Here is a 24,547-nt window from a genome sequence, read left to right as displayed (position 1 = left end):
CAGAATATACCACCTAAGGAGTCTTTCTGCTGTGCCTTTTGCAATCGGACGTGTCTATCTTGTATTGGCCTTATTAGCCATCAGCGTGCTTGTAACAAATGTGGATAGAGCCTTTCCCAAATCTTCGTTCGCAAAGCCCAGCCATGATGATGATGATACCATACTACTCAACTAAGTACTCACTGCAACATAGAATATCTCACTCAGGAGCCTTTCTTCACTTGTGTTGGTTTAGAAAGGAAAATCATCTTTCATTAACTACAAGCTCTTTGAGATATCATCCATAGTCACTTTCACTATGTGACATTCAGTGTTGGCCAAGCACTGAGACCAGAGACTTCATCATACTGGCAATGCTCATAAGCCACCCTCTTGTGCAATGTCATTTGTATGGTTTAAATAGCTAAAGCACATGCAGTCCACTCAGTCCATGTCAGAAGCTTAACCAGTTGAGCAAGTCTGATGTAAAAGGTAAAAAAGATCTGTGTATCTGAGATAAGAGTCAGAAAAAGTCAAGAGTCAAACTGCTGTGAGGGTAAAAAACAACAAAAAAAGTAAAGTTAGTAAAACTATGCAGTTGTAGTAAAGAAGGCTTTGGAGACAGATTGGGTAAGGTTGCTGCTTGGAGAAGCACAACTGCCATTGACTTGAATGCTTGACAGGAACAGATCATGAGGAAATATTCTTGTTGTTGGTTATAAGAGCAGGAGGAGGCAGGGGGAGCACACCTCTTCTGGTATTGCTGAGACCAAAAAATATCTTCCAAAAAACATGTTGTCAGATTCTCTGCTGCAATGTGAATCCGCATATAGACAATCACTTGTTAAGGAACATGTTTCTGGTGTGTACTGATATACAATATAACTACTAGATATATTTTGAAGAAGCTGAAAGATCCAACCGGGTGAATAAAAGTTGGCAAATCAAAGTGACGGGAATACACAAATAAGGAAGCAGTTATTGGCAGTAGTTTTGCTACTCCCAAGTTCTATCAGGCTGTTTTCTTAATATGCATTCCAGAAAAGCTGCCTCTTGAGAAGATTAAAGAGAGAAGCAAAGAGATTTGGTGGATCAGTCGCCTTTCTCCTTCAGAGGAATCAGCTCTGTTATCTACTGTTTTCCTTCATTTTCCATTTGTTTAGTCTCTCGAGGGTTCTTTTCTTTATTTTATTTTTCCTCCCGTACAAAAATTAATTTATTTTCCAAATCTGTGCCATCTTGGCAACATCTCTTTAAAGCTGTGCTTGCCACATAGTGTTCCTCTTCAGTGTGGGCTTCAGCTCTTCTCCTTGTGCCTGTTGTCTGCTCCTTTTGGCTGATCTCTCAAGTGCCCACAGAGGACATGGAGAGGTAGTGGTCCTAAACTACATCTTTTCAGGAGGCACATTCCAGAAGAACTGAGATTCGTGGTCTTTCCTTGTGGAAGCTAGAGGGAAAGAAACAGGTGATTTTTTTTCTTTAATGTGCCTGAAAAAAGAAGAGCTGTGGTTGAATGAAGTGATAATGACACTGGATCTGACCTCAGGGAAGGGCTTTCAGGGTGGTTAAGCAGGAATGCTCTGGTTCTGTCAGAGCACTGCCACTGAGTGAGAAAAACATCTTCCTGTCTACATCATCCTGTAACAAAATTGAGGAAGTTGGATCTCTGCAAATATTCATCAGGATCTATGTATTCCGAATTGGAAGGGACCCACAAGGATTATAGAGTCCAACTCTGAAGTGAATGGCCTGTACAGGGATCAAACCCACAACCTTGGGTGTTATTAGCACCATGCTCTAAGTAACTGAGCTGTCTCAGGGTCTACTATGTACTTGCCTGCATCTGGGCAAGAAGAAATGTAAAGTTTATTCATATTTCTTTCTGAAAGTATTAGGAGTTACAGGTTGTATCTCTCTCTCTCTCTCTCTTACTAAAAGGGTGATGCTGAAGCTTAAATACAATTCTAAACCAAAAAGCACCTCTAACCCAGGTGTAAGAGCACTGACATCATCCAACATCCCCTTTTGAAAGCTGTAGACTATTACCTACTGCAAATCACTGTAGATATACAGAGTTCTCTTTAAAGAAAATAAGTCCTGTTATTGCTGATATGGAGTACAGCTTATTTCGAAATCTCATGGGAGAGATTAATTAATGCAAACAACAAGATCTCTGAAGACCAAAACACTTTGGATTCAACAAATGTTTAACTATAAGTCATAATAAAAAAGCCTAAAAATTACATTAAGTATCTGCAGCTCTCATCTGAAAAAGAACCATGTTGTATAAGCTGGTAACACATTTAGTTTATTTTAAAGTTTTCTGTATCAGATTCCTAAAGAAAGTCAGTTATGTTTGAAGTAGTAGCTCTTTTAATTGCATTCTTTATTCTTGCAACTCTAGTTTGTAGCATATAATGTCTTATATAAAATCTCTTTCTTTTTAAGGCACAAGGAAAAGGAAACATAATGGACTACAAACAGGTTGGTAAATTACATTTATAATTCATTTTTAATATTTTTAAAATATTTTCAAGGATATTCTTGACAATTGAAGGAAACTTCCTTCTCAAAGTTAGGCTATAATTTGTGCATGTGTATATGAAGGGAGAAAAATGGCTCATACCATTTCTTGATTTTAAAAAGCCAGTAACAGCTGTACTGTAACTATCAAATGTATCTATTTAATGATAGAATTTTAATAATGTGTTTAATAATAGTAATTTAATAATTAGTAGACATTGAATAATCATTTTTGCTGTTATTTCTCCCATTTACTTCCCCAAACTTGGTTTTGAAACCAGGATTCTGATGGCTTTTTCTGTCTTTTTTTCTAAGAGTCATTTGCAGGTTAGATCCTATCACTGGTCTCTCTATTTTGGTAGAGTATGCTGCTAATTTTTTTTTAATCTTGCCTTAGTTCCAAGCCATCTATTAAAAACTATACATACACATTTTATAGTAATTTGTGTTTCTTCCAGTCCACATTACAACTTTTAGCTGAGTCACCACTATATTTGCTACTCCTCTATGATAAAGGCAGACCTGACTAAGTATCTGGAAGTAGCTGGGACACCCTAAAGCTCTTAGAGAGCTGCAGGAGATGGCTGAGAAGGTTCTCCTGGTTAAATATTTGAGCACAGCATGGTTGTGGTAGAGACAGATGATGACATTGTGTCCCCAACCCACTGAGCATGAGCCTGACTTGTTCTGAGTCTTAAGTAAATTGTGAAGGCCCAGTCAGTTATCTCCAGCATCAGTGGGAAATAATATATAAATTATTGAGCCACGTGCATGATTGAGAATTGCTTCTTGAACTGGGGCCTGAAGAGTGTTACAGCTCTGATTGATTGCTGCTAGTATGGAAGGCTAACACACAAGTACAGGTCAGTTTATTTAAATTATTCTGTATTAAGAAAAACTGTGATTTGGATTATTAGAAAAACTCTGTCCTTCCTCTTAGAACTTAAAAAGGATCTTAACCTTACCTTGCTACTTAAAATCATTGTGCTTTTAGGTTTTTCTCTACAACAGTCACAGTTGTATCAGTTTTCTTTTTTCTAAATCACAACTGAGAGCACTAAATTTATTCTTCAAATATGTCTGTGGGACACTTCTGTGAATGTTTAAGCCAGGCCACTTGCTTTTTTAAGTCCAGAAGGGGTTTTCTCCTTTTAATTTTTACAACTGTGGTCCATAAAATGTCATTCCCATACTTTAAAAAACAGAGGGGGGAAGAAAAGCATCTAAAATTGCTTTACTAAATTAAACATTTGTCAGTGTATTCTGTATTTTGACTGAAATTATTTCACTGCTGACCACCACGGTGAGTGCATTCATCCTGCTGCAGTGCAGCCCCATGGTGTAAATGACAGTAGTCCCACGGTTTTGTTTAAATGCCAGAGAATCATCATGAGATGTGTCATGGGATTGTAGACGATAGATTGTTCACTCTCTTGCTCCTGAAATGCAGCACAGAGTTAAAAACAGAGGGTTGTTGTTTGTAGGTGCTTTTGAGCTGTGTTGGTTTTCCATGAAGATTTGTCTTGTTTGTTTTGGAGCAACCTCTACCATTAGATCTTTTTGTTACATATAATGAAAAATCAGTGTCAGTGATTTAATGAAGATGGGTTTTTTTAGATGTGTTAGTAATATTACAAAAGCAATCAAAACCATTCAGATTAAGCAATTTTCTTATTTTTTGGAATTAATGTCTGAATTATCAAAGTGTACATCCAGTATCAACTACCAGTTGCATCTTTATAGTCAGTGGGTATTTTCCCACTTCTTTGGTATGAGAGTCCAGCGCAACTTTTGTTTCACTAAAACAAACAACCATCACATTTTTTAACATAAATATAAAGGTGATTGCTTGTGTATGCTAAGATGACATTACCAGTCAATATTTGCATTAATGGGATTTAAGGAAGTTATGCTTTTTGGTAAAAAGTCATCACAAGTACCATTGTTTAGATTTAAAAGCTAGTGGGTCTTGTTCAAAAGTTCAGTGTGAAAGACACGGAAAGGCCTAAGGAAGAGGAGTTGGTATCTCTTCTAAAATAACAAAGAGTCTGTACAATCACTCCATCTCTCAGGATGACTTATAATTTTTTGGCAAAGTGTAGTATAAGAAGTGTGTAACAGCAGTGCTCCTTGTAAGCAGGCCATCTTTCCTCTGCTCTTGGGGGCAACCCTCATCAGATTTGGTCTCATCCTATTTATAGTGTAGCTTTTAGTTTGAAGTGAAAAGAAAATTCTTCTGTTTGTCAGATGAGTAAGGAAAATAAATCCTATTCTGCTTATGGAAGTTTCTGCAAAGTGTCTGGGCCCTTTGAAGATGCATTTATTTACCTTTGTACAGAAGAAATTTCTAAGAAAATATTGGATAAATACTGCCCCAGTTTCAGCTGACATATTCTGCATGTAGCCAACAAAGATTTAAAAAAAAAAAAATTAAAATCTTATGACATTACAAAGTGATGCAAATAAGTGATCGTCCAGCCCATTTTGAGAACGTAGAGCACAAGCCTATGTTCAGCCACAAAAACTCCAAGAGTGGTTGCTGAAACATTCCAAAGTATTTAGAAAAGAATGGAAAAAACCTGACAAAATTAACCTACTACCTGTGAAACACGTCATACCTTTTTGAAGTAGCATTTCAGCAGTCTAAAGCACCAGTGCGTATCGAGCGTGCTGTTCCCACAAAAGAGAAAACAAATTTAGAAGAGCCAGTGCAAAACACTGCATACACTTATAGCGTTGTTCAGTCACTCAGCCACAGATCAATTTAGATTTTGGGGTTTGGGTTTTATTTTTATTTCAGCAAATACTGTGCACTGCAAAAATGTAGAATGTTTTAGCTCACTTCAAGATCAGAGAAAATGCATGATGTTTGAAGATTTCATAATAAATTTTTTTATTTTTAATAGATTTTATAATAAATTAAGCTGTTTTAGGATCATTCTTCTAAAATAACAACATAAAAAAAATTCTGAAGTTACTTGTTGATATCTTGCCACTGAAATAATTAATCCTAAGTTTGACTACTGCAAAAAAAAAAATTAGGAATTTCAGTGTTCTCATTCTCCTATTGCACATAAAGTCTAGTACAGCCAAAATACTCTCCAATCTCTCCACCCCCGATTTGTTGTTCCCTACAGGTAGCACTGTCTGAAAGGAATCTTCTTTCCTTTGGCTAGTGAGGCAGAAATGTCTCAGCAGAGAGAATTTGAAATTAGTTGTCTTTATACTTGAACACCTGCTTAGTTTTTGACTCCTTTAATTCTTCAGCCTCCAAAATCCAGCAGTTCTTAGCTTGCCCCTTTGACCTCTTGCTGCCCTCAGACCAGCCATTCTGTCCAACAGCAATCCAGAGCAGTTGGTCTGAAAGGCAAATACTTAACTGCTGTGGTACGGATCAGAAATGATCTCTTTGCCTTTTTGAAACAAATGGACTGGGAAACACAGTACTTTGAACTCTACTTTGTTCACAGAATCGTACAATAATTTAAGTCTGAAGGGACCTCTGAGGGTTGTCTGGTCCAGCCCCTCGCTCAAAGCAGAGCCCATATGGGTTTGCTCAGTTAACTTTTGAGTATCTGCAAGGACAGAGATTGCACAGCCAACCTGAACAGCCTGACCAGTGCTTGACCCCCCTCCTGATGGAAAAGAATTTCCTTGGGTCTAATCAGCATTTCCCATGCTGCAACCTGTGCCCATTACCTCTCATCCCTTCCATGTACACCTCTGAGAAGAGCCCAATTCTGGCTCCTGGCCCATGAGGTAGTTGGGACAGTAGTAACAGCCTTCTCTTCTTATGGATGAACTAAACAATTCCAGCATTTTCTTGCAGAGCATGTACTGCTCCAGGCCCGTATCACCTGGGTAGCCTCCCGCTGCACTTGCTGCAGCACAGCAATGTCTTTCACTTAATGGGAAGCCCAAAATTGGGCACAGCACTCCAGACTCAGTCCCAACAGCCCAAATAGGGACAGTAGTTGCTTGCTGAATACACTTGCTAACACAGCCCGAGAAGTGGTTTATGATCTTTGCTTTAAGGACACACTACTTCAAGAAAAAAAAAAGTGTGTCAATAACTAACTACGAAGGAAAAGGAGTGTAGCTGAAACACCAGAAAAATAGCGTGTGGTGTGTGTTGGTCATTGATTTAAATCTAGTGGAGTGTGGTCAAGCCTGGTAAGGGGCAGATTCTTTTAGATGTATTTATGTACCCTATGTGAAACTAGCAGTTGGTTTGAGTTTCAACATCACCATTTAATTACTTTTTTTATATTTGTAACAAACCTGTAGACTCTAAAAGCTGTGTAGATCTTATCAAGATTGTTAATCCAAATGCAGAATATCCCTTATGAATGTGCCGAAATACTTAATAAAAGACTTCCAAACATTAATGCTTCAAAGTAGGAGCAGAAATATGACTCCACTACAATTTTATGTATTGTATGATCTAGGCAGCACAGGTTTTTTTTTCATTATCTTAAGACAGTGAAGATTATGATGGTGCTGGGTTTTTTAGTTCTTAGAGTCATAGGACAACATTCAGAGGTAAAACTTCGGGTTCTGAACTTCTTCTGTATGAGGCAAAACTGTCAAGCCTGGTCAGTATCTGAATATGTTGAGGGAAACAGAAGATGCTGAAGAAAACTGTGCTGATATACTGGGAAGGAGATCACTTCTCATCTGAGTTTAAACTTGGCTGTGCTATTGGAAGACTACTCTATAAGCTGAACTTAAATAACCAATCACCAGTTGGTGATTTTTTGGTGTCTCAGCACCTTTAGAACAAAGTAGGGCTATAGTGCCCGTGGTCTGAGCAAAAGCTTACAAATAAGAATGGAGTATTCCAGCATATCTCGCAGTTCAACAGGAGAAAAGTATAGCTAAGCAATCTGTATTTTGACTTGTATTTGGTTTTAATTACTGAATGTCATTCTGAAGAAGGTTGCATGGATTAAATTGTTCCTACAAGTGGAAGTATGCACAAAATGATACCGTGTAAGTAGAGACTAAAAGAACAGACTCTTTTATTTCAAAGAAACTAATGAAGCAGCTTAATTAAAGTTTATAAAGTAACAAATAAAAGCAGTTCATTTTGCTTTTCTGGGTATTTGCTGCAGAAATCAGCTGCTCCTATCCAAATGAAGTTTTAAAATAATACTTCTATTCTGGATACATTGTTTTTTTATTCTGTGTTCTTAGTTTGTGAAGTTCATTACATAAAACTATTGAAGGTCAAAATTTGAGAGTATGGAAGTGTAACTGTAATGCAATGGAAAATACAACTGAAGTCTTATATTAGGGGAGTTTTGCATATAGCAGAGCTACTGAAGCTTTTTTTCCTATGGAGTTATTTCCTGTATTTCTCTAATAACTATCCTACTACCAAATGCCAAATCTGTACTTCCTTTTTTTCTTTTACAACCCCAGCTGAGATAGAGGTAGCATGCAGTCTGGTTAGTTCAAACTGTTTTGCCTCTGTGTATGCTCATTTGAGTTGACCAGCCACTTCTGCAAATGGAATATAAAAGAGATAAGTTTTTGAGGACTGTAAATTGTTCATTTCATACAATAATCTTTAACTGAAAAGCTGAGGAAGGAGCTGCCATAGGAGTGGGTATTTTTTGTTTTGACGTTCCTTGAACTTTGCTTGGAAACATTCAATAGCGAATTAGTCTGATTTTTGTATAGTGATTCCTCTGCGTATAGTTTGACACGAGCTTTGCAATTGTATGGGCTTCAAAGCAGTACGCGTGTCTAAGGACTTACTGAAGACAAGCGTGTAAATGGATTGCGTCCTTGTGTTAGGATTCTCCCCCTTTCCAGATTGTGCTGTTTCGACTAAGTCATGGTACATATGTGCCATCATACATATGCCTAAGCTAAGCTCCTCTGACCTTTGACCAAATTGAAGACTTTCTAGGAGCTATTTTCTTTGCTGTTTACATCCCAGTATATACTTACATCAGTATTAGAAGGCGTGCTAATCCTTTTTAATAAGCTTTAGCAAATCAGCAGAGTTTGCTTCAAGATGTGTGGGTTCCACTGTCTCACAAGGTTGTGCCTCAAAGAAAAGGAAAGAGACACCTTTTCACACTGCTAGCATGCCTCATCTCACCTATCCCCACCTTTGCTGCAGAGCCGTGAATATGTGGCTGATTCTCATTCATTAGAAGACGTGTGGAATTAGCTGTGCAATGCATTTATGCCTCAGGGCAAGTTCCTTTCCAGCACACAGTGCAGGAAGATTCTAACTGAAGTGAGAATAAAATTTTTATGAACTGGGACTTGAACACTCAAATGCTGTAATATGCTTTCAGCTAATTTCATCTTTAAATACAGATAATGAATCCACTCCAGTTTGTATTCAGATAGGAAGTGTCATTCATTCTGTATGAATGCAAGTGTGTATAGAAAGCGGGTAACTTTCCATTTGGTCTTATCTTAGGATTTTTTTATTTTTACATTATTTTAACTAGATAGGTAAGGTCATACTGATGTATTTTTAAACGAAGCAATGAGCTGTGTATTGGTGGAAAACATGACTTATAAAACCTTGTATAGTTTGTTACTGTAGATACCTATGTGCAAGAAAAGCCCCTCTTTTAAAAGCTGGTACAGTGAAGTAAGATGGCTGTGAAAGCCAGGTGGGGCACATTAAAGATCATGAAATGCTTTAATGCTTTTGGAATAATCAAATCCCAGAGATCCACCTGGCCTTGATTCCCAGGCTCTGGCATGAGGCATCAGGCTAGAGTTGGTCTGGGAACACCTGTATTTTAGAGTGGAAAATGTAACTGTGTTTTGTGGCAGTCTCATGATGCCGTTCAAGAAAAAATAATAACTGAAAATAAAAATACCCTTAATAAGAGTGTTTGCTGTTTAGAGCTTCTGCTAAGTTCAGGTACTGGGAAAAAAACATGTTTTGTCTGTAATTTTTGTGTTATTTCATAAGAAATTTAACCTAGTTTGCCCTGAAATGTCTGTTATTCCATGAAAATATTTTCTTTCTCATATGGTGCATCACCAAGCCTTTGTCAAATTCCATAGCCTTAGTGAGAAGGAGGAGTTTGCATGGATATAGCTCAGTATGATAGTTTAACACATTTTGCTGACACAATTTCCTTTTGTCCACTCTGACACATGTAATCACATGGTCTATAAATAGAAACTTGTATTACAAAAGACACACATTCAACGTGTGTCATCCTATGCCCGTTTCCAAAACCAGGTGATAAGATGGGTGTTCATGAAATGCAGGTTTTGACTGCAGAAAACAAGAGTCTGAGTGAGTGGCTGGTTTGCCAATTCTGAACAAAAGCTCTCAGGCAGTGGCTGAGGTATGAAATTCCCAGATATTTAAAAACTTTAATTTTTTTTTTAATTTAAGTGTGCACTTTGGAGAGCCAGTATCTCTCAGATGAAGAAGTAATGGGTGATGTAGTTTAAATTGTGCACAGTTTAGCTGTAGTTGAGAGCCAAGCAGAGCAGCTGAGAGGATTTAAGAGCTTTGTCTGATGGCTTCGGTTTTGCCTTTACCTCGGAAGGGGCTGTGGAAGCCCTGTATTCCCAGAGATCGTTGTGCACGCTGGCACTGCTACTGCTGAACCACCCCCACCCATTGTGCTTCTGTTTTCTGACAGCTGCAGGAAGCGATCAAGGCTGGAAAAGGTGTGACTTCTGCCATCGACCTCTGCCGCTGCCACGGAAACAGAGCACTGGCAGCCCTGGAGCATTTCCCTCCCTCCGAGGCCAGGGATGCCTTGGCCAACATCGTCTGCGCCGTGACCAGGTTTCCCTGACCTGCTGCTCTGGGGGGAGCGTCTCTCCCTCCACAGGTGGAAGCAACCTGGCGGAGAGACTGACGATGCCCCACACCTCTGGTCGTCTCATCATCCCATCCCAACAGAGGAATGCATGCCAGCTGCTGCCGCCACCATCACCACCAGCAAAATTCGGGAGTGGAAAGAAAAAAGGTCACAAAAGGCTTTTGCTTGTCGTGCCAGAAGCGCACTTGAGGCTGCACCAGTAGAAATAATTAATGAGTCCCGTTTTCGTGACCTCAGCAAATGGACAGGAAATAAGTTGGTATTGATTGGGTACCGGTGGGGACGGCGCCAGGGTGGAGGCCGGTGGTTTTCCTGCCAGAGGGGAGGGATGGAAGGAGGGAGGGATGGAAGGGCGTGAAGATCCAGGTGTCACAAGAAACTCGTTTAAACCTGCCCAGAGAGAGTGAGCTGCCGAAGCCGGGAATTAACATACCCGCTTATCCAAGGAGAAGGGCAGATTGGAGGATTAATGGGGGAAAATCCTCTCTCTGTCTGTGTGCAGTCATGTCTCCTCACACTGTTTTTATGTATTAAAACATAAAATTACCCTGTGCCTAATGATTTTTGTATTTGAGAAACTTGCTGAGAAAATGTATCAAGCATGGTAAGTAGGAGCTTTAAAATATTTAATCAAATATTAATTTGACTCTGTTAAGGGAATTGATTGCCTGGGGTTTATACTGTGCCTGTGTAATATGTTGCTCTGGATCAAAGAATGAGGTTTTTCCAACTCTTCTGAGGGAGGGAATATCCCTCTTTCAGATCCAGAATTTTTTTTCTACAGTCTTACACAAAAGAATTTCCTATGTTTGTGACACTTGTGTTAATTTAAGCCAAATAAATGTTAATTTGTAAGGCTAGACATCATCCTTTGGCATAAAGAAAGCAGGAATGCTTCTCTGTGAATAGTCACCGCACTGAATAAAATGCAGAAAATATTGGAGAAGTTTTGAACCTCAGTGTGTTGAATTTTCAAGTCCAATTATAGACAGCATATAAGGTGTATCAGAAGCCTGCACTTTGAGACCGTCTCTGTTTTGTACATAGGAGATGATTTTTGTGGTTTGCACACGTGCAATCCGAGAATGCCGTTGACAAGAAGGCTGAGTTTACATAAATGATCTAGATTGAGACTCAGCTACCTTTCTTCCTTCTGTGGTGTAATTACAGCCCAATCTGGAGACAGCTAGCACAGCAAACAGATTTCATTACATCCCTCACTCAAACACTAAGTGGAGTTATTTCTGTTAAAATCTCTCCTCCCTCCTTTTCTCCCTGCACTCACTCCCCCTGTCACACAGTTTGTTTGTCATAGACCAGAGTGTTGCACTCCACCCAATGCAAAATGTAAATGAAAACTCTATCCTCTAAAAGTATACTGAAAATACATCCCGCATGATGTACTCTGTGTACATTCTGCCCACATTATACCATAATATTTTATGTATAATAAGCAACCTTGAGTCGCAACCTCTGTTTGGGAGCAACATCCAGAAATCAGGACTCGCTTTGTTCTGGAGAATGGCTTCAACACCAGACCCCTTCTTGCTTACACTTCCTCTTTTACCTGCCCTCTCTTACCTTCATTTTCTCTCATCCCAAGACTCTGGCACTTCTCCATGAGTTGGTGCTGTTGCCACAGCAGGAAGACTGGAGACAGAAGAGAAGCACTGAGAAGCGTGGATTATCCCAGGCAGTTACCTGTGAAGTTCCCTGAAGTTCTGCTAACATAAAACATGTTTTAAATAAATACCTAAATTCAGAGTCATATTTCAGTTTTCTTTGTCTCTGGTTTTTACATATTACGTATAGTAAGAGCCATACATCATCTTGTCTTTGTCTTACATCTGTGTTAATTGGTTCATAACGATTCAGGGCTGCAGGAAGCTTGGATATGCTGGAGATATTCTGAGTCACCTCAACTCAGTTTTGTGAAAGAAACATCAAACATACTGCAAACCCATGTACACCTGGTTTATTTTTTCATGAAAGTACAAGTTTTTATTTATAGTTGTTACCAATAAAGGAGAATAATAAAAAATTAATTACTTTCTTTTTTTGTATTTTTATCACCACAATGTTCTGATTGCTCTTATATGATTCAACCTTAATTTAAAAAAAAAGAATGTGAATTATCTCCTATCAATATTATTAATTAATTTTATAATTAAGATATTTATCTATAATTCTTCAGGAATTTTTGTTGTCTTGTTTCCTCCAGGTAAACTACAAGCAAACTATTATAGCCATCTGTCAAACTGAGTGAATTAGTTATTGCTGTGTACTAATATACTCCTCACACCTCATATAATTTCTGAGCAATGGTGTAATTTTGGGGCTGTACTGGTCTTATTTTTGTCCCTTGATTCCTTTTCCCCACCAACCTCTAAAAGGCAGTCAGGGAGAGGGAGACCTGTGGTCTGAGGGGCAGCTGAGGAAGGCATTCACACCATTTACTTCAGTCAACTACCTACTCAAGCAGACATACTTGTTGGCTGCTTCTCTGAATTTATCCCAGGTATGGAATTGCTGGACCATTCCACTGATGCACAAAATACAGGACAAGGTCCCAACTGCTTTTTAGACCAGACTAAATTAAAAACTAGCCCAATGTACTGGGTCTTACTGTGATGGATTTAATTTTCTTTGTAGCATCCTCTACAGTGCATGTTTTGGATATGTAGCTCAAACAGCATTGCCGGCCTGCTGATGCTTTAGCTATTGCTCAGCAGTGGTTGCACTGGCTTTTTCTGCTTCTCACTCTGACACCCACTGAGGGGGTTGGTTGTGGGCCAGGGGCAGGGAGGGGGCACAGCTGGGACAGCTGACCTCGACTGACCTCTGAGGTAGTGTGCACCGTATAAGATCATGCTCAGCAATAAAAACTGAGGATGGGGTGTTTGGGATGTTCCAGGGGGTCTGTTGCCTGGGGCTGTTGGCACATCAGGGAACTCATGGTGATTGCTTTGTATCACTTGTTTTTTGTTGTTTTGCTTTCATTTTTTTCCCTTTTATCTATTAAACTGTCTTTAACTCAACCCGCAAATTTTCTAACTGTTGCCCTGCTCTGGATATGAGTCTGGAGACACTTCTCAATCCGTTAATGGTTATGGATTTTCAGAAGTATCTATTAAAAATGTGTCTTTTATTGGTGGCATCAATTTCAGCTTCCCACAATATTTTTGACCTTCAGGAAGGTCAAAAGCTACCTTTATTAGCTTCAAACTGCTCAAGGAACAGAAGTAGTTCAGTACAAAGCTCACTCTCTTCTGGTCTGAGAGTCTCCTTGCCCTCACCCATGCTCGCTGAGCTGAAGCACTAGCAAATACCAAAGGGAAACAGTCTACTAAAAGTGCCTTACGTTATTAAAAGCATCTCTTTTTAGTCTCCAGGTCCCCTTACCTGCTTTTAAACACTCTTTGAATGGTTTTGCATGTTCAGGATTTTAGTAAAGGAGCAAGTCCCGTTCTAACCTCCATCTTCCCTCAGTTGGAAGGAGAGGAATGCTGCTCGCTGTTCCTCTGTGCTGGGCACAGAGGGCAGGATGTGCCAAATCTTAACTTGGTTAGATGTGCCTAACAGCAGATGTGCTTCATCTCATCCCAGAAAATACCTCTATAAGGGACTTCATCCATCCTTTCACTACACAGAACTAAAACGTATAGTGCACTCCACTGTGGGGGGCAGTGAGTGAGCAGCTGTGAGATGCTTAGCTGCCAGCCACCACAGTCCTTTTTGGTACCCAGGATGGAACACAAAGGGCTCAAGATAATGACGTTTGACTGGAATGTGCTAGAGGGAACTTGATGTGCCTGTTTAGCTATTGCTGGTCATGATGTTGACTTACTCATTCTCAATGCAAGTTTATTTGTTTCCTTACCCACTCCTTGTCATGCTCAAGAGTGAGCTTGACAATTCAAGAGCTTGTTGAAGACTGGTTTTGTCCTCTGCAGTTTGCTATGCTGTGTGGCACTCAGTTCTGTTTTGCCTTGGAGAACTGATAAAAGCACTGGCCCTGAGCCTAATCTGATATTTGGGCTCTGCATTGCTGCTGTCCCAGTACTTTGGGAACCATCTCGTGGAGATAATTAACAATTGCACCTTTTCTCTCTTTTCATCTGAGAGACAGTTTGTGGAGGAAACAAAGAATGGCACCCTCCCCTTCCCCTCCTACAGGATAGTTGTTTTCCACTTTGTTGCAATGACTCTCCAGTATTTTGAACACCCCTGGGTAATCAGAATGTTCACATCAGTGTGTCTCAAGAATCTGTATCCAGCTTTTCGTAGGATTAACTGAATATTTAGGAGTGTCCTGAGGCCATGTGGTTGTGGGTGGCAAGGTATCTAGATCAGTATTTCTCTCTGACGATGTAGGACTTGACCCCCAAACAAGTGCAGGATCCTGATAACATGACAGAACATTTGAAAAAAGGATGCCCTGGCTAGCTAAAGAGACACAGCTTCTCACACTGTGCTGGGCCTGGCCTAAGCCTGCCAAGAACTGTTCAGCACCCTTAGAGGGGAGAGGCGGTCTCTGTGTCTGAAGACGTACAAACAGGCACCATGGCTAAGCCAGAGACCCAGCTCTCAACTGTATCAGTTGCCCCTGTAGTCAAGAAGAAACAATGGAGGCAGAAGTCAGTTTGTTCAGTCAGGAAGGAAGCTTCTCCCAAGAGGGAGCAGGAGGAGGATTGGAGAGGCAGACAGCTGTGCAGCAGAACAGTCACAAGAACAGGAGGAAAAAGAGAAATCATGAACAAGCCAGAAATCACCAGCTCCTTATCCCTGAGTTAGCTTCAAGATACACACAAAGATTATAGCCATCAGCCTGGTGAGCTAATTACCAGCTGGCTGCTGCAATGCTGGGATACTGTAGCCAACAGTCAGGAATTGGAGAGCAAGGAGGCCCAGCAGCTGGGATCTCTCACAAAGGATTGTGGCATCAACAAAGGGATTGGACAAGGAGCAAAAAGCAGCCTCTGGAGACAGCTGCTGTTGAGCTCCAAGGAAAAGTATCCCCTCGAGGAAGACCTTATAAACTCTTGAGGCAAGAGTGGACAAGTACTGAGTGGTTTCCAGTGTCTGAGGGAATTAGTGGCAGAGGTGATCTGCAGCAGCCTGAACAACAACCAGGCATCGAAAGACCCAGATGAAGTCCCGTGCCTATGGTCCATACAGTGGAAGTTTGTATGGAGCACACGGTCAATCATATGCCAGCACCCTGGTGCTAATGACTTGGCCAGACATCTCTCTTCCACCCCAACCCTGCAGGTCTGTGTCTCGGCTGGGGAGAGACTGTCCCAACAGTTCCAGCTATTCAAAGACAGTATGTCTTCCTCCTTGTCCGTGCTAGCCATCATCTAGGCTAACAGGTGAGCTTTCTCTGCTCAAGGGGAAGGCTACCATGTGCACATTTATGTGCCACCCTCTGGTTCTGTCTGCATGACCACAAGAACATGAGGAATTGGGATGCCTCAAACATGGAAGCTGGGGTATGTGAATTGCAAGGAATAATGGTGACCAAAAAGTACCCATACAGGAAAATTACCACTCCGGTTGCTCTTGGGCAATTCCCCAGACAGTGTAGAAGGACTGATACTCCCTCTGACCCAAATGAGGAACTTCTGGTTTGCAGTTAGAAGAATCAGGTAATGAAAACACTGTCCAGGAATAGAGGTGCCCTGCCTCTGGCCAGGTGAAGGGAAGGGATTACCAGGTTTATTGGACTGCATGGATTTGATGGCCTGGCTATGCTTCTCTTAATGTAACCCTGCATGTGCCTTGTCTTATTTGCAATAAAGAGTGCAGAGGTGGCCCGTATTTGACTTACTGTCAAACTTGATAGAAGTTGCTAAAAGTTTGAAAAACCCTTTTTGGTTTAATGGAAACATTAAGGAAATACTCTCTGGAGCTGCTGGGGAGTGCTTCTTGCCCCAAGCGGTGTTAAATATGCCAGACCACCCACCGTCCTCAGGGGTAAACCTCCTGGTGAGATCTCTCTGTGGCTTTTTCTTCTGAGCAGATAGTGTTTGAATTTTCATCAACACAAAAGGCTAACTCAGGCAACTGTACCATGCTGCAGATTTGCCAAGGAAGTAGCTTCTGGGTCAGATGACTAGCTGTCGCTGTTCTTATCAGCTGCTTCAATCTCTCAGAAGAGTAAGGCCTCAAACTTTTTTTTATTCTTTGTAGTCTTCAAAGTACTTTTACCTGCCCAGTGTCTTACAGAAAATAAAGAGCTAAAGCTTTTCAGTCTCTCAAGGCAGTTCAAAGGAAAGAATATTTCCAGTTGTGGAAGTCATCTATTCTGACGGTCTTTGCATTAAATTATCATCTTTTTTTCCCTTTCAGAAATCAATCCCTAAAATGCATTAATTATTTACATAATTGGCATTCACGTGTTTCTCTTTTAAACTAAGCCTGTTTTTCTAAAGCTAAGAGAAAGTAGCCATTAGACTAAGATTCTGATAGCAAATGCCTTTAAAATAACCAAAAAGATAAAGTACTAAGCTTGCTTTGAGTGGTGAAGGGCAGAAAAGGGTGACAAACAAGTTGGCAATCGATCCACCAAAGCCTCATGCAATCACCTTTGTCCACCCTTTCATGCATTTGCACTTGTGCGTGACTCTGCCCGCAGCTCCCGGCGTTGCTGCCGTATTCCCAGCCCCCGACAGCAGCCAGAGAATGCTCGGGCTCCCCCCTGTGTAGGAGATTCCTTCTTTGCAGTGCATGAAGTTGACTTTAATTCATGCTTATTTGCAAAATGCTTTTGTCAGCGTGCATCTCCTGAGGAAAGGCAACCCTTTTCTTCAAAATAGAAATAGCAACAAGACAACTTACTAAACTGGGAAGCAGTGTTCTACAGACTTCACATGGTGAAACTGCAAGTTTATCTGCAGGAGAAAGGACCAAATGTATCATACAAGAACACTGCTCTTGGCTAATAGTGACAGGCAGGTGTCCCACTGATAACTAAAACAATAGTTCTCAGATTTGTCTGGTTGTTAAGAAATTTATATATAAAATTCCATTTGAGGCATATTTTGTATTACTGTATAGGAGAATTGCAATTTTGCAGTGACATTATAAAAAATCTTGCTTTGAAAATTTTTTTTTTACCCTACTCCACTACTCCACTTTTTCTTCCTCCCTTCATCCCTTCCCCCAAATATCAAAGACGGAAATTACTCTGCTTTATTATTAGAACAGTGGTCAACATTTTTAAAGTCCTGTATAAAAGTAAATATTTTACTTGCAAAAAACCCCAATATCTTAAAACTAGAATTTTTTATGCCTTCAATGTTTACAGCAAATTACTTGTTTCAACTGCAAGGTTCAAAATTTAGCATTTATTAAATGTCAAATTATAAAAATTAAATGTTACGCAGAAGTAATTAGAAAAATCTAAAACAAGTACCAATAGATTAGATTAGATTAGGGGTATTTTTTTGTACAGAAAAAATATAAACACTCATTTTAAAAGGCTTTACTCTCTGCAGATGAGCATGACGCTTATCCGAAACACAGCATGGTTAGGAAATTAGCCATTTTTCCCTCTTTGCTAGTTTTGATGAAAGCTCTCCAAGTTGCACATTGTGTCTGAACATTTCTTCATTCATAGCATGTGCCCATTGAAAACTGTTTTCTGTTTGCAGCATTTTAGCTGCACTATTTTTAAGCTGGTTGAACAATGCTACTAGAGGCTGTAAAGGGTGTGTGTTTCATATGCAAATCATTGGCAATAATTTTCTACAATTACACTTAGTTGCTTGCATCATTATTTTCATAAAAAATGGGTTTAGCAGGAGAACATTACAGAATAAGTGTCTATATTAGTAAGATTTATTTTTAATCAAACAATTCTATTGCTTTTGTCAACCTATGGAAGTTAATATGGTAACATTTTATATTGAAGTATAAAAACTATGAATGTCCCTACCTCTGCTCACATGTTGTATGCCTACAAGACATACACATGGCTTTTAGTTGTAATATGCTAAGATATCTTTGCAGAAAAATAAACAGGGTTTAAACATCTTTCTTAAAGATGACTGGTGCTGCTAAAAATGGTCACATTATTAATGATTGGAAGTATTTCTTACATAAACTTTCATGAAAAGTAATTGCTTTCAATCACATTCTATTGTAGTAATAACCACTAAGGAGGTGGGTTTTCTCTGTTCTTCTTGTAAACCCAGGTCTCCAAACCTACAGTTTTCATTAAAAATTCAGCTCAGACTAAATTTTCACCACTTTCAAAGGGAAATTTCTGTTGGTTAAAATGCCTTTTAAATTCAGGATTATTCTCAAAGTAATCACTGTAGGGTATGACTGGGTTATGCTAGATGGGTTATAACTGGATGGATTAAGGCATCTGGTAGCCACAAACCAGAGATCTATGTTAATGCAAATTCAGAAGGGAAGGTTGCCATCCACCCAAAGAACAAGGTTCAGGAGTAGCTTCCCAACAGTAGTGAGGGCAAAAATCAAGAAGGGAGGATCGCTGGCTGCTTCTAAGACAGTGACTTTTTTGTGAAAAGGATTATATAATACCCTGACCATGACAGAAGCAGCTGGGACTCAAAAAACCTAGAAAGGCTGTTTCAGTTTCAGAACCTGAAACAAAGAGGATTCCTACAGTCCGAATATTGCTACTTCCAGTCAGACAGCTGAATTCTCAAAGAAACCTACTTTTCCATATTGCTTCACAGATTATCTTGTTTTCTAGTATTTTTGCTAACATTTGAACTTACATATCTTAATGAGGTATGAGACTATACAACAGGTCCAAAATATTCATTATATAATGGGCAAGATATGGAATTGAGTATTAAGCACACAAAGCAGAGTGTGCTGTTTGCACTTGATTGGGAGATATGGACCTCTTTGAGAGAAAGGACTTTCCAGGCTGTATTTACCTCTTTTGGATATAAAACAGAACTTGGCAAACAGACCTTTATGGGATAAATGCTTGATCGTTCAGAATCAGTTATGGTGTTGATAATAGGATGACTGTGCATTAAGTGAGCATTACTCTTTTTAAATGCAAAGCTATGAAATAGCGTACAATGGCACAGTTCTTGGCTGAACTAACTTAAAAAGAACTGTGATTTCATTGCCAAGAGATTAAAAGAGGCTTATGCTTCCAAGAGTGAAGTTTCTCAGATTTGTCAGTTTTTAAACAGTTATGGATGCAGCTGATGTCTAAGTAAACTGCTGCAGCACAGAAGGATAATTCAGGTTGCGCACCGGGTTAAGTTACTCTATTCTTGAAGCTCCTTTACATTTCTGTTCTACTCCATCTTCCACTGCAGTTTTGATCTGATTTTTTTTAAGCTTTTATATCAAATTCTTCTTCCTTTGGTACTCAACTGTTACATATCTGCTGTCTTGCCAGTATACTCTGGTGCTACTTCAGGCTAGAAAAGTGTTTTCTTATAATGAATGTTCATTTTTTTGATGAACATTTCATTTTGAGATGAACTTTTAATATTTCTAACCTGCATACACTTGGAGATGAATCAGCTTGTTTTTAAAATCCAAAGATGCCATTTGGATTCTCTATTTTGATATCCTTGATTCAGCAAGCAACACAATTATTTCTTGCCCATCTCCATGAAGTCTAGCTAAACAGCAATTTTGAAGTTTCCAGTCATTGTACCTACAAACAAGAAGCAGTGTTGTGATAAAATAAAAAAAAAAAAGGGTACCATATAACAATTCTGTTTCTTGAGAAAAAACAAAAGCAATTATATTAACTGGCACTCCAAACCAGGGTTTCACAACTAATGTAGTATGTTGCTGGCAGAACCCTCCAACACTGCTTGCAGCCATAGGAAGTTTAAAAATATAAATGAAGTTCAGGTGTCTGCCACTGCTCATTTCTGCCTGGGTTACAGCAATGTATGGATATTGCCCGCAGCATGTTACTTGTTCAGTATTGTTGCCTGTGGGCCAACAGAGGTTCCAAATATTCCTGTGCAATGTGTCCATACATGTCCTTTCAGTCTGACTGGCAGTGAAGAGCATGAAGGTATGCAAATTTTGTTATCAAGTTACCTTATTTGCCATTAAATATTTCAGGTTTTATAAACTTGGAATTGTAGAATACATTTTACTGCAAATCAGGTGAGTTAATTGAACTGATTTTTTTTAATGGTTCCTTTCAGACCCTTTTAATTTTAATCTAAGGCAGAAGATTTCGGAACCTGCACTTCCTTTCCCCCCCCCCCAACATATTCAGTCTCTTTGAAGTTTATTTATATCAAATACAGACCTAAATAATTTAGAGCGAATTCCAAGCTGCCTAATTTAAGTACCTGCCCAATTTCTGTGAGTCAGTGCCTGATTCCTGACACCGCACACACAGTTGGTGTTTGGAGTCCAGCTGGACACCTGCCGCGGGGCAGGGGCCAGCCTCCCTGAAGTTCCTCTAGAGGGCAATCCAGCCCATTCCATCCGGCCCATTTGAGCCCAAGCCAGCCCGCAGGAACCCACAGTAAATATGAGGCACTCAGATTAAGAAATTGCTCTGTATTCCCAGAAAACAGCTGCTGGGCTCTGGGCTGCCTTGCAAGAGGGGGCACCCACCCCACCTGCTACACACACAGCAACACAGTGGCCAGCAGGCAGAAAGAAGTCTGGTTACCAGTGGGGGCTTGTCCTTCTGGGCAGGGGGCTTGTTTTCCCATTAGGGTCTTAAATTGTATGTAAGGTTTCAAGGAACTTGCTCTGTACACCACTGTTTCTCATGTGCTTTCCTTCCGGACTCTGTGACTCTTGTGTTTGGCTGCAAGGTGGCCTAGTTTCAAGATGTGGTGGAGAAAAGTGATAGACGATGTACTGGTACCATAGCAATACTTTTTACAGAATGAAACTGCCAAAATTAGTTGCTGCTGAAAGTGCTTTCGACATCTCATGCCACATCTCTGCCTACTGAGTGCTGTAGGCTATTGCAAGAATTTACAAGAAAGAAGCCTTGCTGAAGGATTTTAGTTGGATTCTTGCTTATCCCAAACGTTTGCAGCACAGGAAGCAAAAAGGCTTCTAAATTTAGAGTTATACTTCTGCTCCTTGTCGTCGTACCAACTCTCAGCATACTGAGCTGCTCTGACTCCCAGCTCAGAGCCTGCCACAGGGTCAAGCACTGCCAGCCACCCTGGTTCCTCACCCCTGCCCAGGGGAATCTCTACCTGATCAGATCCTTTGAACTAACTCAGACAGGGCATCCTCCAGGGGAGGGCCTGGCACCTTAGAGTGCATAAAAGTCTAAGGAGCTGCCCATAGTCCACCCTTACAGAACTCCATACAACTGCAAACAGGGCTTTCAGCTCGCCAGGGGTTCTGAGCACATCTGTGTTGGTGGCATGGCTGAAATTTAGTTGCAATTTGGTCAAGTCACCAATGGCCCATTATACTGGAGAGCAGGGGTGATTTTTTTACTAAGGAGTTCTCTTGCTAGAGCACCACAACTCCCCTCCCTGGTGACCTGAAATTTTTCAGAGATTGCTGTAGTGTCACAGAGTGGCTTTTGAGCCACAGGCACGAAGTGGGGGGAAAATGAACATTTGAATAAATGACGTGTGTAGCACAAGTTCAGATAGTGAAAAAAAATGGGACTTGTCTGGCTGAGAAGCCAATCTAAACTTGCTACCTGCATTGCCTGGAGACAACTTGACTCGCTCCCTTTCCATTAAATACTGTTATTGCAACAATATGCTCGTGCTTCTTTATGCTTAGCTGAGGCCCTTCAGGTCTCCTCCTGGGCTTGGGTCCCTAGTAGCTACAGTGCCTCAGGCCAGCACTATAGAGCAGAAATGAGGTGGAGTTCAAACTGGCAAGTGTTTTCTCAAGGGCTCTGAAATTGAGTTTGGGATTCCACGGGCTTGCTCTTGCCTTATGGTTGCCTTTCCTTAATCCCACTAAGTAAAGCATTCAAGTAAAATCCAGCTGAGATCTAGCACTACTTAGCAGCTGGGACAGGTGTTAAAACATGGTACCCTTTAAGAAAACCTTCAGTTAGCTTTACAATAAAGGGAGGGGGCAAACCATACCGTAAACTTAAGTCTTCATAGTGCTAACAGACTCAGAAAAGTTAGCTGGATGTGCTCTTATCTCCAAAGAGAGAAGGAACAGGTAACTGCAGACCATTTGTCTTGTTAATAAAATGTATCCTTCGTTCAGTGGTTCTTATGAGTTAAAATGCTGGTAGTTCCTGCTTTTAAGGGCTCCTTTTAACAGCTGTCTATCAATGACAATAATAAAAAGCGCAGTCAAACTATTATCTGTTAGGATTATTCATGGAATATGACACTGTAAACACACCCAAAGCCCCAGATGCTAAATTTAGAAGAGTGACGTAAGTGGAAGAACAAAATTTTAGAGAACTGCTTCTAAAGAAAGCAACAAAAATCTGAAATGGTTTATATTTTTATATAAAATTTTTTTATATTGAGTCACTCTTTGTATTGTTCAATTCTAAGGAAACAGCAAGTGTCTAGGAAAGTGCTGAGTTATGGGGCAGAAGATTTACCTGACATTTTTTTCCAGTTATTTCTCAGTTGACTTACATGGTTTTGTATTTGCTTTTAATTTTAAAAAAGCATCAGAGATAACAAACAGAAGATTTATTTATCTGGTACATTCACAGCAGTGCTCAGAGGTCATGTGTTCTACCTTCACATTTACTTGCCGCTTGCCTGGTGTGTACTTACCTTGTAACTTCTGTCGGATACATCCTTCATGCTGGATGCAATCCATCACCCTTCATAGAAGCTTATTTTATATTAAACACCTTTTATACACATCTTTAGACTTAACTTCTGTCGCTCTAGTGGAAAAAAAAGTAAAGCAATTACAATATAATCAGAGCACTTGGCTGTGTACTTTCGTTAACAGCAAAATTAATCTATTTGTTAGGAACAGCAGCACTGGCCGAGTTCATTTTGCAAGTAAAACATTTCATGCCAAGCTGCCAAGTTCCGGAGGTATGTTACATATAGCCAAAAAATGTAATCGCCATAACTGGCCATAGGTTACAAAACCAGATTTCACTCTCCCACATTTTTTTTATTTTTCTAATCTGTGGGAAATGGTTTGGTTTTCTACAAGCTGTTAAGTAGAAAGGGAACGTATAATTTGGCAGGCTAATGTAATGTCTTTTGCGCTCCTGTCAATTTCAGGGAAGATAAAATCTACAAGGATACTTAATTAAAAAAGAATGCGATGTCTGTTTTATAAATCACTGCTGCCATCTGCCCCCCAAACGCGGAGCATGGAAACGGTCTCGTGTTAAACTGGCGTGGGAAAAAGCTTGGATGTGAATTAAACCAACTTACTTTTTTTTTTTTTTTTAAGTACAGGCTTAAGCTTAAAGCGGCACCAGACACCGGCCCTTCCTACTTGGCGATAAGTAGAGAAACCCTCGTTAAGGTCACACAAAGGCAGGCGGGCAGAGCTCCCACGGGTGCCGCCAGCTCCGGGCAGCGCTGGCAGCTCCAGGGGCCGCAGCCTCCCGGTCCGGGCAGGGGCTGCGTGCGGGTGTCACGGCCGGTGTGTGAGTGGGACCCTCGGCGCGTCCCCCCAGCTCCGCCCGCGGGGCTGCCCCGGGGTGACCCGCGGACAGCCGGCATGGGGACGGATGTACGGGATCCACACCGGTGCGCCCGCAGCCGGGGGCTTGGGAAGCGCCGCGGGGTCCCTCCGCCGGCCCGACCGGAGCCTGGTGCTGCCTGTGGATGACGCGGATCCCCCCGCTCCTGCCCCAGCCCGGCGGTGGCGGGACGCGCGTGGGTGCGTGGGTGTCCGGGGACGCGCGGGCGATGCGAGTCCGCGTGCCCGCGCGCGGCCACGTGCTCGCCGCCACCTCCCGTCACCTGCCGTGGGCACGCGGCCTCGCGTCTCCCCCGCGCGCGCACGTGCGCGGCCCACCGCCGGACTCTGCGCGCGCCGCGTCCACGCGACACCGCGAGGTGCCGCCCGGCCGCGCGAGCCGGGTGGAAAGCGGGGGAAGCGCGCGCTTTCCACGCGGCGGCGGGGAGCGCGCCCCGTCCCTGCCGGTCCCCGCGTCCGGTCTCGGTTCCGTCACGCGGGGCCGTGTCTCCGAGCAGTGGCGGCCCCACGTGCGGGCGAGGGGGCGCGGGAAGGGCGTGTCGCGGAGCGGCCGCGCGGCCCCCCCCCAGCGGCGGGGGCTCTGCCTGCGCGGCGCCGAGTGGGCGGTGGGG

At 41.3% G+C, this 24,547-nt stretch overlaps 1 protein-coding gene and 1 long non-coding RNA gene across 3 annotated transcripts in view; one reads left to right on the top strand and one right to left on the bottom strand.

The window, feature by feature from the left end:
• The window catches only part of PDSS2 (decaprenyl diphosphate synthase subunit 2), a 117,994-nt gene extending 105,624 nt beyond the window's left edge, over nt 1-12,370 (top strand). For both annotated transcript variants that reach the window (XM_039379826.1, XM_039379825.1), the window contains 2 exons: nt 2,428-2,463; nt 10,140-12,370. In XM_039379826.1, coding sequence (XP_039235760.1) covers nt 2,428-2,463; nt 10,140-10,298 — 195 coding nt within the window. In that variant the 3' untranslated portion in view covers nt 10,299-12,370. The remainder of the gene's footprint in view (nt 1-2,427; nt 2,464-10,139) is intronic.
• LOC120322969 lies at nt 1,003-8,851 on the bottom strand. The gene is made up of 3 exons (XR_005562981.1): nt 8,461-8,851; nt 5,121-5,172; nt 1,003-1,426 (listed from the first exon to the last, which is right to left on the bottom strand). It is a non-coding gene; the product is annotated as an uncharacterized LOC120322969 (long non-coding RNA).
• Nucleotides 12,371-24,547: the final 12,177 nt, after the last annotated feature.

Source organism: Pipra filicauda, unplaced genomic scaffold (assembly GCF_003945595.2).
Source record: "Pipra filicauda isolate LSUMZ 115617 unplaced genomic scaffold, ASM394559v2 scaffold176_size3548034_pilon, whole genome shotgun sequence".
NCBI classification, from domain to species: Eukaryota; Metazoa; Chordata; class Aves; order Passeriformes; family Pipridae; genus Pipra; species Pipra filicauda.
The sequence above is the reverse complement of the archived record's forward strand: the minus strand, read 5'-3'. Positions and strand labels throughout refer to the sequence as shown.